Below are 16,176 nucleotides of genomic sequence, written 5' to 3' on the forward strand. Positions count from 1 at the left end.
AGCAATTCTAAAATGTTGTTTAAATAAAGTAAAGTAAATTTTTTGCCTGTTTAATAAATGCTTTCTCAACCCATGGTTTATGCCTGAATTTTCTTTAGGTAAAAGCACCCATTAAATTAAATGCAACATTAACCCTTGGAGATAAAAAGGCATTTCTCCAAACTGAAGTGTAAAATAACTGCCCTTTTGCTCCTAAAATGCTGAAAATTAACAATATTTAATCCCTCCATTGATGTCAATGAATGGACAATCACACCGTTAAATTGCGGAAGACCCACCGAGCTCAAACCTTTGTTCTCAATATACAAACGATGAAACAAAGCAGGAGGTTTCAACAAAAGTTTATTTGTCTATCCCACCAACATTTTTATTTTTGGCTAGATTCAGATTTAGACGTGGAAGCCCTCAGTGAAGAAAGACGACGCCTCTTTGCGATCTGCTCCTGGCGTTTTTCCTTAGCCTCCTGCAAACAAATTCAAATAGGTCAGATTTCTGACAACAGCACTAATGCATCCTACTCAATATATTATTGCTGTTTATCGAGGCAACTCCTCTTTCAACAGATGTTCAATTACAACACTTATGTACTGTCTATAATGTAGGGAAAAAAATGTCCCAAGGTGTTTCACAGAGGCTGAAGGGAAAATATAGACACTGTCGAAAAATGACATACTAAAAGCTTGATCAAAGAGATAACTTTTAAGGACAGTCTAAGTTTGAGGGAATTTCAGAGGTTATAAGAACAAGAGTTCGAGGGTGGGGTGCTGGAGAAAGTTTAAGACAGGGAGGGGGGCGAGGTATTTAAACACAGGGCCAATGTAGGCCAACAAGGACAGGGTGATGGGTGAGCGGGACTTTCTGCAACAGATCTCGCTCAATTTAAGTGTCGTGAAGGAGAATTCCAGTCCAAGTGCAACTCTTTTAGGACCAAATGTTAACATTACATGGGGGGGGGGGGGGGGGGGGGGGGGGTGCTCACACAATTTTAGAGTAACCCAAAAGTGCAAGCTAACCACACAGACCAAGAAATTCCTCAAAGCACAGAACAAACTAACCTTCATTCTCTTGGCCAGAAGCTTGGCGTACTCTGCTGCAGCTTCCTTGTTCTTTAGGGTACGATGTTTCTTCAGGGCAATGCGCCTACGTTTGTGCTGCAGAACTCGGGGAGTTACCAGACGCTGAATCTTGGGAGCTTTGGTTCTAGCCTTCTTACCTGGGAATTAAAGTCAAAGTGCAAAATAAATAACAAAAATAAAATGCTAACAGAAAGACATGTTCTTAAGCATTCACAAAACAGGAACCCCGCTGAGCTGCAGTTAGTCTGCTTCTCTTGTCTAAAAAAGACATGTACAGGAAACTCTCGATTTACCGGCACCCAAACAACCGGAAATCTCAGTTAACCGGCAAAATTCAGGAGTAGGTTCAGTCAAGTTTTTCTTCATATTAGTGGCCGTTTCTTGATTCTTGGCTGTGTAATCGGGGGTTCCTGCACTTGTTGCTAAGCAACAGGGACGCTTGGTCTGTGGCCGGGCTTCTTGCACCTGTTGCTAAACAACAGGGAAGCCTGGATTTGTTGCTGTGTACAGAGCTCTCGTACCTTTTAACTATAACTCTCTGTAATCCGGACTTTTTGATAAAACCGGCACCACGTCGGTCCCGGATAAAAAAAGAGTTTCCTGTACTTTGAACATTCTTTCGTTCAACTCCATCCACAGCACCAAGTTTCTGATCTGAACAGCAATTGGTGCATGGCTGATGAAAACAAGATTCCAAAACAGCACAGCAATATTTTAATGAAACACCACTTTTTGTGAGCCTTGTTTGGGATATACCAGCAACAACTTGCATATATAGCAGCTTTAACAGAGTAAAACATCCCAAGGCACTTCACAGGAACATTACCAAACATAATTTGACGCAGTCACATAAATATTAAGGCAGGTGACCAAAACTTGGTCAAAGAGGCATATTTTAAATAGCGCATTAAAGCAGGCGAGGTAGAGAGGTTTATGGAGGGAATTCCAGAGCTTAGGGCCTAGGCAGCTAAAGCACGGCCGCCAATGGTGGAGTGATTAAAAATCGGGGATGCGCAAGAAGCCAGAATGGGAGGAGCAGAGAGCTTGAAGGCTTGTAGGGCTGGAAATAGGATGGGAAAGAGGCCATGGAGAAAAGACGAGAATTTAAAAATGGAGACATTGCTAGACGGGGAGCCAATGTAGTTTAGCAAGCACAGGGCGATGGGACTTGGTGTGAATTAGGATATAGGCAGCAGAGTTTTGGATGAGCTCAAATTTATGTGAGATAGATTGTGGGAGCCCAGCCAGGAGAGCATTAGAACAGTCAAGTCTAGAGGTAACGAAGGCATAGCTGTGGGTTTGAGCAGCAGATGAGCCGATGCAGAGGTTAGAGGTGGAAGTAGGTGGTCTCAGTAATGGAGCGGATATGTAGTCGGAATCTCATTTGCGCATCAAGTACGACACCAAGGTTGCAAACGGACTAGTCTAGCCTCAAACAAACAGCTAGCAAGGAAAGGGATCGAGTTTGTGGCGGGGACCGAAGTCAATATTTAGTTGGAGGAAATTTCTGCACAGTACTGGATGTCGGACAAGCAGTGTGACAAGTCAGAGACAGCAGAGGGGCCGAGTGAGGTAGAGCTGGGTGTCGGCAGCGTACATGTGGAATCGGACGTCGTGTTTACAAATGATGTTGCCGAGGGGCAGCATGTAGATGAGAAATAGGAGAGGATAGATCCTTGTAGGACTCCAGAGGTAAATGTGCAGGAGTCAGAAGAGAAGCCATTGCAGGTGATTCTCTGGCTTTTACTGGATAGATCAGAAAGGAACCAGGCGAGTGCAGTCCCACCCAGCTGGACGACGGAGGAGAGGCGTTGGCGGAGGATAGTGTGGTCAACCTTGCCAAAGGCTGCAGACCGGTCGAGAAGGGATCGTTTACCATGGCCACAGTCACATAGGATGTCATTTGTGACTTTCAGTACTGTGGCAGGGGCTGAAGGGATTCAAGCGTGGAGTTGCGGGAATGGTGGGCACGGATTTGGGGGGTGGTAGTTTCAGCAAGACAGAGGGGTCAAAAGTGGGGTTTTCGAGGAGGGAGTGATGACAGCAGATTTGAAGGGGAGGAGAATAGTAACCGAGGAGAGGGAACCGTTAACAATATCAGCAAACATGGGGGCCAGGAAGGGAAGCTGGGTGGTCAGCAGTTTGATGGGAAGAGCTAGATGATAGGTAGAGGTAATACGTGTAATTCAACAATGCAGTTCAAGAGGGAGCAGGAGGTGGGTCTCATTGACAAGATGAGCTCAGTGAGGACACGAGGGGAGATAACAGGAAAAAGTAGAGAAAGTTGCAAGTTCAGACAAAGGCAGGGGGAATCCTATGGAGAAGTTTAGCCCAGTGGGCACGGGGGAAGGGAGGGAAGCGGCAGAGGCAGCTGAACGGATGGTCTCACTTTTTGTGACAAAGTCATCCATGAGCTCCTTGCACATGTAGGAGGCGAGGGCGAGAGAGAAGTTTAAAGACTGCTCCAGAGTATGCGGAAAAACGTACAAAACACCGATATACCTACCTTCCTTGCTCAGAGGTCTCCTGACAATGTACTGGCGTACATCATCCTCCTTGGACAGGTTGAATAGTTTGCGGATTTTGCTAGCCCTCTTGGGTCCAAGACGACGGGGCACAGTACTGTCTGTCAGACCAGGGATGTCCTTCTCACCTAGTCAGAAATAAAACCTTTTAGGAAGTTGTACTGTCAATCACATTCCAATATAAACCTGTAATGCCGTCACATCAATGATATAGACATTCTATATTGTACAAATCTATTTTTTTCTCCTTTTCTTGCCAATTTCCTCAGCTCTCATGAAAACACCTTCCACACATGTCCTCCAGCACCCTCCTCAATCAACAGTTCTTCACGCGAGTCTAAACATGGCACATTAAACTACGGGACTAGGCATCACAATTAAAGCTGATCTTGCCGTCACCAGATGTCCGTATAACCATACTTGCAGCATAGCTTACTGGACAGTAGAGGAGTCCTGACCAAATTCCCCTAATCATCCTGACTGAGATCAGCTAACCTGGCACAATCTTGAGCCTGAACCTGGTACAGACTATTTACTCAACTGAGCCATCAAGGAGCCACGAAAGCCACATTTCAACTGGCAACAACAGGGAGTGTAGCATTTAACATTTTTGCAATACAAGCCAGTGCAATAAGAAAATATTTTTTATGGTGTAGGTTATAACACCAACTGCATTGCTCAGGATTATGTATCGCAGGGGAAAATAAAACAAAGACCACACCCCCTTCAAAAAGCTCCCATGACATGAGATTGGTTGGTTATATCACAAACCAATGTTAGATTGGCTTCGATACAGCTAGCCATCTGGCCAATAATGGGACAGTACATGTTTCTGATACCTCAGCACCAATATAAACCAGAAATAACAACAGAAAATGCTGGAAAAACTCAGCAGGTCAGGCAACATCCGTGGACAGAAATTTGAGTTGACGTTTCGGGTCGTACCCTTCTTCAAAACTGGAAAGAAAAGATAGATCGGAGGCAGGGCTGCGACCAAACAAAAGAATAAAAGAAGTAAAAAAGAGACAATAAAAGGTGTTAGAAGCTAGACGAGATGGTAATAGGCTGAGATTGGGTGTAAAGTGTACTGGCAGGGCAAGGGATAGCTGCCAGGTGTGAGAGCGAAACAAAAGGAAAAGGGGGGGGGGGGGGGAAAGGAGTGGAAAAATTACAAGAAAAAATGAAATAGGGGCCGAGGTTATGATCTGAAATTGTTGAACTCGATATTGAGTCCGGAAGGCTGCAGAGTGCCTAATCGGAAGATGAGGTGACAATGTACTGGCGTACATCATCCTCCTTGGACAGGTTGAACAGTTTGCGGATTTTGCGTGCCCTCTTGGGTCCAAGACGACGGGGCACAGTATTGTCTGTCAGACCAGGGATGTCCTTCTCACCTAGTCAGAAATAAAACCTTTTAGGAAGTTGTACTGTCAATCATATTCCAATATAAACCTGTAATGCCGTCAAACCAGAGTTTGTCTTCACATTGTCTGATTCAAATACAAGTTGAACACTCAAATACAAGTTGAACACTCCTAATATAACTGGAGCACCACCATCATTCTAAACGTGCTTGTGTAAATATGAGATGAAGTCAGATTAGCCGTGGATATACTGTCTCCACTAGTTTTTAATTTAGAAGACTGGATGAAGAGCCAAAGCCCATACACCCAAGGTTCAAACAGGAATAAACAAGGTAGCAGCCAGCTTGCATTTCAAAAGTCTGAAGCCTGTCAAAGGAAATATCACGGGAAAAATGAGAGCAGTGAGTCACTATTTGAATACAAGTGTATAGGATGGAGGTGTATTTGGAACTGTAAATTCAGGATCACAGACCATAATAATATCAAAAGACAGAGAAGCCTTTTCTGGTCATAGAGTCATAGTCATAGAGTTTTACAGCACAGAAAGAGGCCCTTCGGCCCATCGTGTCTGCGCCGCCCATCCATCCCTGCCCAGTCTAATCCCATTTTCCAGCATTTGGTCCATAGCCTTGTATGCATTGGCATTCCAAGTGCTCATCCAAATGCTTCTTGAATGTTGTGAGGGTTCCTGCCTCTACCACCCTTTTGGGCATTGAGTTCCACATTCCAACCACCCTCTGGGTGAAAAAGTTCCTCCTCAAATCCCCTCTAAATCTCCTGCCCCTTACCCTGAATCTATGCCCCCTTGTTATTGACCCCCCTACTAAGGGGAAAAGTTCCTCTTTGTCTACCCTATCTATGCCCCTCATCATTTTGTATACCTCAATCAGGTCCCCCCTCAGCCTTCTTTGCTCCAAGGAAAACAACCCCAGCCTGTTTAGTCTTTCTTCATAGCTGAGGCGCTCCATCCCAGGTAACATCCTGGTGAATCTTCTCTGCACCCTCTCCAAAGCAATCACATCCTTCCTATAGTGAGGCGACCAGAACTGCACACAGTACTCCAGCTATGGCCTCACCAGCGTTTTGTACAGCTCCATCATAACCTCCCTGCTCTTATATTCTATGCCTCGGCTAATGAAAGCAAGTATCCCATATGCCTTTTTAACCACCTTATCTACCTGTTCCGCTGCCTTCAGGGATCTATGTACATGTACACCAAGGTCCCTCTGACCCTCTGTACTTCCTAGGGTCCTACCACTCATTGTGTATTCCCTTGCCTTATTTGTCCGTCCAAAATGCATCACCTCGCACTTTTCAGGGTTAAATTCCATTTGCCACTTTTCCGCCCATCTGACCAACCCGTTTATATCGTCCTGTAGCCTGAGGCTTTCCTCCTCGCAATTGACCACCCCACCAATTTTCGTGTCATCTGCGAACTTGCTGGTCATACCTTTTACATTCTCATCCAAATCATTTATGTAGATCACAAACAGCAAGGGACCCAGCACCGATCCCTGAGGTACCCCACTGGACACAGGCTTCCAGTCACAAAAGCAACCTTCGACCATCACCCTCTGCCTCCTGCCACTCAGCCAGTTTAGGATCCAACGCGCCAAGGCACCCTGGATCCCATGGGCTCTTACCTTCTTGACCAGTCTCCTATGCGGGACTTTGTCAAAGGCTTTACTGAAGTCCATGTAAACCACATCCACAGCATTTCCCTCATCCACCCCCCTAGTCACCCCCTCGAAAAATTCAATCAGATTTGTCAGACATGATTTACCCTTGACAAAGCCATGCTGACTATCCCCGATTAATCCTTGCCTCTCCAAGTGGAGACTAATTTTGTCCCTCAGAATTTTTTCCAATAATTTCCCTACCACAGTTGTTAGGCTCACTGGCCTGTAATTCCCTGGTTTATCCCTGCTACCCTTCTTGTATAATGGTACTACATTAGCTGTTCTCCAGTCCTCTGGTACATCCCCTGTGGCCAGAGAGGTTCTGAAAATTTGTGTCAGAGCCCCTGCAATCTCCTCCTTTGCCTCCCACAGCAGCCTGGGATACATCTCGTCCGGGCCTGGGGATTTATCCACTTTTTGGCCTGCTAAAACCGCTAGCACCTCCTCCCTCTCGATGCTAATATGTTCAAGTATGTCACAGTCCCCTTGCCCGATTTCTATGTCTGCATCGTCTTTCTCCATAGTGAACACAGATGCAAAAAATTCATTTAAAACCCCGCCTACATCATCTGGCTCTACACACAGATCGCCACTTTGGTCACTAATGGGCCCTACCCTTTCCCTGGTTATCCTCTTGCCCTTAATATACTTATAAAACATCTTAGGATTTTCCTTTATTTTGCTCGCCAGTGTTATTTCATGGCCCCGCCTCGCCCTCCTAATTTCTTTTTTAAGTATGCCCCTGCACTTTTTATACTCCTCTAGGGCTTCTTCCGTCTTTAGTCTTTTGTAACTGCCAAAAGCCCCCCTTTTATTTCTAATGCATTTTTGTATATCCCTTGTCATCCAAGGTTCCCTTTGCTTGTTGGTCCCACCCTTGACCTTTACAGGAACATGTTGGTGCTGTACTCTGTCTATTTCCCTTCTGAAAGTCTCCCACTGTTTTGATGTGGATTTTCCTATAAGTAGCTGCTCCCAGTCCACTTTGGCCAGATCCTGCCTTATCATATTAAAATCGGCCTTCCCCCAATTTAGAACCCTTATTTCCGGGCCGTCTTTGTCTTTTTCCATGACCACCTTAAATCTCACCAAATTATGGTCACTGTCGCCAAAATGCTCTCCTACTGATACTTCCACCACTTGCCCGGCTACATTCCCCAGAATTAGGTCCAGTACCGCCCCCTCTCTTGTAGGACTTTCTACATGTTGGCTCAAAAAGCTCTCCTGGATGCACTTTAAGAATTCTGCACCCTCTAAGCCTTTCACACTCTTGACTATCCCAATTTATATTGGGGAAGTTGAAATCCCCCACTATTATTACCCTATTATTTTCGCACTTCTGAGATTTGCCTACATATCTGTTTCTCTATCTCCCCCTGACTGTTTGGGGGCCTATAGTACACTCCCAGCAAAGTGCTTGCCCCCTTTTTGTTTTTAAGTTCTACCCATATGGCCTCATTAGAGGAACCCGCTAATATATCGTCCCTCCTTACAGCAGTAATTGACTCCTTAATTAATATTGCAACACCCCCTCCCCTTTTACACCCCCCTCTGTCTCGCCTGAAGATTCTATGCCCCGGAATATTGAGCTGCCAGTCCTGACCCTCCCTCAACCATGTCTCCGTGATAGCAACAATATCGTACTCCCATGTGTTCAACAACAACTTCAGTTCATCCACCTTATTTGCAAGACTCCTTGCATTAAAATAAATGCCTTCCAGCCCTGCCATATTCCCTTTTGCCTTCACATATTTGCTCTGCCTTCCCAGCTGACTTGTTTTTTCCTCTGTATTTGGCTGTAAATCACCCCCTACTATAGCTCCACTCTGTACCCCATCCCCCTGCCAAGTTAGTTTAAACCCCCCCCCAGGGTGAGATCTCAGGTAAGAGAGCAGCATTCAAGTCTTGGAACAGACACGGGCTTTAGACAAAGGGAAAGGGGAAAAAAAATAACAAGAGGAAAATAGGCCCCATGGAAAGAGCTTTGACAATGCTTCTGGGAGTTCCATCGGAGATTGGGGATAGAAGTTGGACAGACTTACAGCTAAGTGGCGATAACTGTTGGGTTGGGACAAAGAGTGGCTTCGATAAATTGAAAGAAACACGACTTGCATTACTCTTTTGAAGGGAATAAAGATGAAGTATTTCAGCCACTGCATTGTGAGAAATGAGAGATTCTGAGTACCAATGGCAAACATTAAAACGGGCCAGCGAACGAGCCATCAGCATAGCTCTGGTGAAAGAATGTATGATTATTACTTCTTTAGAAATGCAAACTACCAGAGATCAGCAAATAATTTACCAGAGCATTGAACAGCGGAGTTCCACAGGTGTGTAACATAGACAACAATGGCATTAGAGAAGCAGCCATGTCAAAAACCTTACAGCCAATCATGAATTAGACCGCAACTTTGAAAGTGATGGAAAATGAAAGAGGCAGCCATAGCTTTGGAAAGTACTGACCCAAGGGAAAATGGTAGTACAGTCCCCAGCACTTAAAACTCCACGCATAAAACAGGTAGTCGCTTACTTCATCCAAAATTCAATAATCATTATCTATTTGCATCAACATCAATTTTGAAGTTGCTGGTTATAGCGTCTTAAGTGCTCCATTTATTTTGGGCAGAAACAGCTGCGTTTACTAACTAGTCCGTACTGGGTCATTTTTTATTTCATTTCTCTCGTTTTGGTTGAGGTTTCAGCTACAGGTATCTTTAGCACATGCGGCCGCCTGAATTTTAACTGTCCTCTCTCTGGAAGTGGTATGTGGAGCAAGACAGTGTGCGTGTTCTGGGGTACAGTCCTTTGCCAAATATATCCACTCCATAGCTCGACGTATAGTATACAAAACCGACTGCCACTGGGAAGTTTCCAAATAAAAAGTATGGTACTGCAACTGAAATTATTTTTAATTTTATTAACGCTATCGCTTTATACTGGCCATCACATATAGTGGGCAAATCACGTTTGCACGAACAGGCCTGCTATAAGCAGTGGGGACTGTAGCAGGAACGCTGACAGGAATAGGAGAGATCATGAGAAAAATATCCAATTACTGTAGTACGAAAGCGGAACTGGGATTGAGAGAATATAAAGAGGCTGCAGAGAAGAGGCAAATTTGGTGTCTCACAGCTTGAAGATGACCAGAGCAGCGGATTCGATAGACGAGATGAGCATAAAAGTTGATTGCATTTGAGCAACGCAGAGTGGGTCTTTACTAAGAGTTGGAGGAGAACAGTGAACCAAAATGCCAATTTCTCTTTCGGAAAGCTAGCAGCAGTAACATCAGGAAGCGTCAAGGGGGGGGGGGGGGGGGGGTTTCAAAAATTGCAACCACACTGGGGCACCTGCGGAACCACATCCAAGCTAGTACTTTCGAGAGGGGTAAAAGTAGTATAAAAATGCATCGAATCTCATGCCAGCAAAATGCCTACATCACACAAAGGTTTTCCAGGATTTAGGTCACATCACCGACAAGCAATCGGGCAGCAGGATCGCTGTGCAAGTTACAAGTGTTTGCTGAGAGACAATGTCTGCAAGAACCAGAAAGGCTCAAGGATTATTGCCCAATTGCAACACTATACCAAAGTCACTTTCCTGTTTTCATACCTTTATGAACCAGTTCATTAGGTTGGTTAGTCAGAGCAGCAGGAACCATATAGCAATTTGCAACTGTATATTCATTATGGTTTCAGTTGCTACAAAGGGTCAGAGGCTGAGAAAGGAGTTTAACGAATCACCATCACTTCGAAAACTGCCATGCAGCAGATGGTTGTCATTTAAAAAATAAAATCCATATTATGGCACCTTTAAATGGCCAACAGGCTGAAGGATCAACAATCCCATCACTGCCAGTTTGTCAAACAGAAAACATTAGAAAAGATGTTCAACCAACAATAAGCAAGATCAAAGCTTAAAGGGGTTTCCTCGCCAAAACCAAAAAAAATGGCACTTTACACATGCGTATTTTACAACATATTTCTCTTAAAAACACAACTGTCCATAGCAGGGTAAAAAGTAACATTTGTGACTGACTTTTCCTCTCCCTTGGCTGTTGGCCTCAGTACCCACTGTAGCCACCCCCCCCAATTCAAAAAACTGAGAGCAGCCAACCCAATAAGTCAGGAATCAAAGCTGGGACTGTCTGCTCTATATAACTTACTATACAATGTGCAGTGCCTTTACCCATTGAGGAGCTTAGCTGAATGAACACAGGCAGAATTGACTTGACTTTGCATAGTGCAAATATTGCCCAGTGTTAAATCATTTAATTGTAAGGAAATAGATTTGGTAAATCTTCAGTACATTACACCACCACCTTGTATTTATATAGCGCTTTTAATGTCTCCAGGAGCTTCACAGGAGTGTTCGGAAACAAACTTTGATACCGAGCCACATAAGGTGAATGTAGGGCAGGTGACCAAAAGCTTGGTCAAAGAGCTAGGTTTTAAGGAGTGTCTTAAAAGGAGGAGAGAGTGGTAGAGAGGCAGGCAGGTTTAGAAAGGCAATTCCAGAGCTTAGGGCCTAGGCAGTTGAAGGCACGGCCACCAATGGTTGCGCGATTATAGTCAGGGATGCTCAAGATTACTACAGTGCAGGCCGCAAATTCAACATTCACAATTGCAAAAATAATCTCTTCAATCTACAGTATAAACTGACTTAACTTTCACTCACCTTTCTTAATAATAACTAAATTCAGGACACTGAGGTTGGCATCAACAATGCACCCACGGACAGATTTTCGTTTGCGCTCACCAGTCCTCCTCGGGCGATAGCAGGAATGCCCCTTGCTGAGCAGCAGGCGGACACGGCCATTAGTCAAGATACCTTGTTTCATGGGGAAGCCCTGTTTGTCATTGCCACCACTGATGCGTACAACGTATCCCTGAAAAAAATCCAGAATTAAAGAAGGAACTTGGATTTTATATCGCACTTTTCAAGAGCTCAGGATGTCCCAAAGCTCTTTACAGCCAATGAAGTACTTTTGAAGTGTGGTCACCAATTTGCAAACAAGGTCCCACAAACAGCAATGTGATAATGACCACAATCTGTTTTAGTGATGTTGGTTGGGGGGATAAATATTGGCTAGCACACCAGGGAGAACTTCCCAACTCTTCGAATGAATGGTGCCATGGGATCTTTTACGTTCACCTGAGGGGCAGACTGGGCCTCGGTTTAATGTCTCATCTGAAAGACGGCACATCCGACACTGCAGCACTGGAGTGTCAACCTAGATTTATGTGCTCAGGTTTCTGGAGTGGGACTGGAACCCACAACCTTCTGGCTCAGAGGTAAATTAGTGAACCGAACTCTGTTCACTTACTGCTATATAGACTTAATAAAATATTCCAGTACTTTTATTAACAGAAAGATGTATGACAGAATTACGGTAGTGGTGTTTTCCTTTCTTTGGAAGTATTACAATTTGGAAAGGCTACTAAATTCACAACACACAAAACCAGTAATCATTTATCATTCTTATCCTTCCGCCCCACAAACCAGAGTGTAATCTATACTGATCTCAGGGGAATAAGATTCTCCACGCAAGAGACTTCTAACCCAACGGCCAATCAACAGACAGCAGTTTAATGACCAAGTTGTGTGTGGACATTCCCATACAGGGACCTTGTCAAATCATATTGCACCCGTATTGCCTCTGCATTTGCTTAAAAATGGTTATATCTCTTAATTTTTTTCCAGCGCTTGATAGGTCTTCCTTTCTCCTCAACCGAGATTTCCCCTCCACCATGGTTGACATGGCCCACGACGGTGTCCGTTCCATTTCCCGCACTTCTGCTCTCACCCCTTCCCTTCCCTCCCAGAACCATGACAGGGCTCTCCTTGTCCTCACCTTCAACCCCACCAGCCTCCACATGCAATGGCTTATCCTCTGCCATTTCCACCAGCTCCAGCGTGATCCCACCACCAAACATATCTTCCCCTCCCCTTTCAGCATTCCGAAGGGACCATACCCTCCGCAACACCCCAGTCCACTCCTCAATCACCCCCAACCCCTCCCGCAGCACCTTCCCGTGCAAACGCAGGAGATGCAACACCTGCCATTTTACCTCCTCCATTCCCCACTGTCCAGGACCCCAAACACTCCCTCCAGATGAAACAGTGATTTACTTGTACTCCTTTCAATTTAGTACACTGTATTCGCTGCTCACGATGTGGTCTCAACGAGACCAAACGCAGATTAGGTGACCGTTTTGCAGAACACCTCCATTCAGTCCACAAGGTGGACCCCAAGCTTCCAGTCGCATGTCACTTTAATTCCCCGCTTCACTCCCACTCGTGACCTCTGCCTCCTACACTGTTCCAATGAAGCTTAACGCAAGGAACAGCACCTCATTTACAGCCTTCTGGACTCAACATTGAGTTCAACAATTTCAGATCATAACCTCTGTCCCCAATTTTTTTGGACAGCAGCTGTTGATGATTCTGCCATTCCCATTTACACCTCTTCTAGACCTATCTTCTGTTTCTTCACCTGTCCCATTATCATCTCCTTTTGCTTTGTACAATCATACCTTTTGTCATTTAATCTCTCCTCCCTTCCACCCTATCACAGACCTTCCCGTTCCTCCCACTTTCTCTTCCTCTGTACTTGTTTAAAACGTGTTACATCGCTAATTTTTTCCAGTTCCAGCATTTTGTTTTTATTTCAGATTTCCAGCATCTGCAGTATTTTTTTTGTTATACAACCAGTACCGCCTTCTCATCAATGCTGCGCCATTCCACAACTGAATCCTGATTAAGTACACAGCTAGTTTAGCTTAAAACAAGCATTAACAAGCATAGAACACAAAAAACACGTCAACATCAGTTACATTTTACTGCATTCCAAGGATCCCAACCCCACAACCTAACTAGGTGGATTCTGCACCAGAACAGTTGGTGACTGTGTTTCGGACTGCTGTACCTTCCCCGAAAGCTAGACTGTCCAACAAATAATCATATTGATGACCGGCAGAGAGTTTCGACTTGCTATCAGCTAGAAGAGATGCCAATCTACAGAGGTACAGTACCAAGAAAATCCACCTCTGACGTTAGATCTGGAGACAGCAAGGCCAACTAAAGAGAGTCATGACTGGTTACAGCACCACTGTAAAGTAAAAGGGGCACTTGAAACGCTTGTAATATCACAAAACTTTCATTTAAGGAATTCTAAACATAAATAGACAACTTAGTTAAAAACTAGCCCTTTGAAATGCTTTTGATAAATACATTAATTCCACAGTCAACACAAATTCCAACACTTTACAAAGCACGACACATTGCTCCTGCTCCGACTTACCTTCCATTCATCTCCAAGACAGTCAGCAGCAACCTCGGTGGCCATGCGCTTTTCATAGAAAGTACGCAGTTTTCGCTCATCGTCCACTTCGATAAGCTTCTGGCAGCCAGTGGCTGGGAAAGAGATGTTGAGCTAGAAAAGTGAAACCAGCTGCTTGAGTTTGTGGAAAACGAACACAAAAAGCTACAAGACGCAGCAACCAGCCCATTGCTGGGGCTTCAATGAACCAGACCGCATCTAGTGGCAAACTCTCCATCAACACATTGGATCAGCCGCGGGCCGCCGCATAAACCCAACCCCAAACTCACCGCGCTCTCTAGCCATAGATCATGGGGAGAGCAGACTGGTGACAGCCCAGTAGAACTCCTCCAGACCAGCCCTGGCCGAGCTCCTCCAATATAAGAACATAACACGAGAATTAGGAGCAGGCCACACGGCCTCTCGAGGCTGCTTTGCCATTCAATAAGATCATGGCTGATCTTTGACCTCGACTCCACTTCCCCCACCGATCTCCATATCCCTCGATTCCCCAGAATCTATCTATCTCAGCCTTGAATATACTCAACTCAGCATTCACAGCCCTTTGGGGTAGAGAATTCCAAAGATTCACAACCCTCAGTGAAGAAATTCCTCATCTCAATCTTAAACAGCCGACCCCTTATCCTGAGACTATGCCCCCTAGTTCTAGACTCTCCAGTCAGGGGAAACAACCTCTCAGCATCTACCCTGTCAATCCCCCTCAGAATCTTATATATTTCAGTAAGATCACCCCTCATTCTTCTAAACTCCAGAGAGTATAGGCCCAATCTACTCAATCTCTCCTCATAGGACAACCCTCTCATCCCAGGGATCAATCTAATGAACCTTCTCCATTGCACCACCTCTAAGGCATGCATGTCCTTTCTCAGATTACTGCCTTCCAAGCCACTGGGACCGTCCTAGATGCTAGGGAATTTTGGAAGATCACAACCAATGCATCCACTATCTCTGCAGCCACCTCTTTCAGAACTCTAGGATGTAGGCCATCAGATCCAGGGAACTTGTTGACTTTTAGTCCCATTAGTTTCTCAAATACTTTTTCTCTAGTGATTTTAATTACTTTAAGTTCCTCACTCTGAATAGCCCCTTGGTTCCCCACTACTTTTTGAATGCTTCTGTGTCTCCTACTGTGAAGACAGATACTTACACCTGTCTCAGCCTCTAAGGGACCATCACTTAGTTTGCTACTCTTCCTTTTAACATCCTTGTCCAGACTGGGCGGGCCCTGTGTCGGGCACATGAACCCCGACGCCAGACGGCACTGAGGCTACGTTTTAAGTTTGCCCCGCCGCATTGAGTCCGACACACACACAGCACTCTGTAACCGAGGCCTGAGGCCTAGCAGCGCCCTCCTCCGGACTGGCCGCTCCGGCTCCCTCCCTGAATCCGCCGCCATCCGGGCCGCAGCAGCCACTAGGGACCGACTCAGTGCGGCGGCTTGTTACAAGGGCGATAAGGGTGTAAGAGGCGCGGGTATGAGAGGGGGGCCAGCCGCTGGTCGCGGTTCAATCGCCGGCTCCTCACCTTCATCCTCGATCACCAGCGCCGTGTCCCTGCACCGCCCGCAAAAAAAGAGGCCGAACTTCCGCTCCGCGCAGTCACAGCCACGCCAGCTCTCGCGAGAGCTGTCAGCGACTGTGAATGCGCGGGATTTGATGATTCGGTGCGCGCCTGCGCTCGCTGGAGGATGAAGTTGCGGATCAGCCATATCTGTACAGGAGCAAAACTGTGTGTGTGTGTATCCCAGAATGACTCAGGGGAGGGATGGAGGGCTGGTTCAGTTTAGAAACATAGAAACATAGAAGATAGGAGCAGGATTAGGCCATTCGGCCCCTCGAGCCTGCTCTGCCATTCAATGAGATCATGGCTGATCATCCAAATTCAGTACCCTGTCCCTGCCTTCTCCCCATGCATCCAGACAGACTGGACAGTTTCTCTATCATATATATATTTTTTATCCACACTTTGTGTTTGTGCCTTCTGTTCTCTCCCACATGGCAGCTGTCTTTCATTCTGCCAGCGCAATTTACACTTCATCTAGAGCCATCCTTCGTTTCTTAACCTGTCCCATTACCATCTCCTTTTGCCTTGGATATCTCTTAATGTCTCTTAACTTCTCCTGCCTTCTATCCTATCACAGACCTTCCCTTTTGTTCTTTCATCCCTTCCCCCATTTCCCAGCCTCTAAACTTG

The 16,176-nt window shown here is 45.5% G+C and overlaps 1 protein-coding gene across 1 annotated transcript; it reads right to left on the reverse strand.

Annotated features, from left to right (window-relative positions):
* Positions 1-325: 325 nt before the first annotated feature.
* Positions 326-15,611, reverse strand: rps6 (ribosomal protein S6). The gene is made up of 6 exons (XM_085983934.1): positions 15,508-15,611; positions 13,945-14,076; positions 11,319-11,529; positions 3,583-3,729; positions 1,056-1,213; positions 326-463 (listed from the first exon to the last, which is right to left on the reverse strand). Exons 1-6 carry the CDS (start codon positions 15,511-15,513, stop codon positions 368-370), a joined length of 750 nt encoding a protein of 249 aa, XP_085840060.1. The 5' UTR covers positions 15,514-15,611; the 3' UTR covers positions 326-367.
* Between the last annotated feature and the right edge of the window lie 565 nt (positions 15,612-16,176).

Source organism: Somniosus microcephalus, chromosome 1 (assembly GCF_052327205.1).
Source record: "Somniosus microcephalus isolate GS21.2 chromosome 1, FLI_Smic_1.0, whole genome shotgun sequence".
In the NCBI taxonomy this organism is placed as follows: domain Eukaryota; kingdom Metazoa; phylum Chordata; class Chondrichthyes; order Squaliformes; family Somniosidae; genus Somniosus; species Somniosus microcephalus.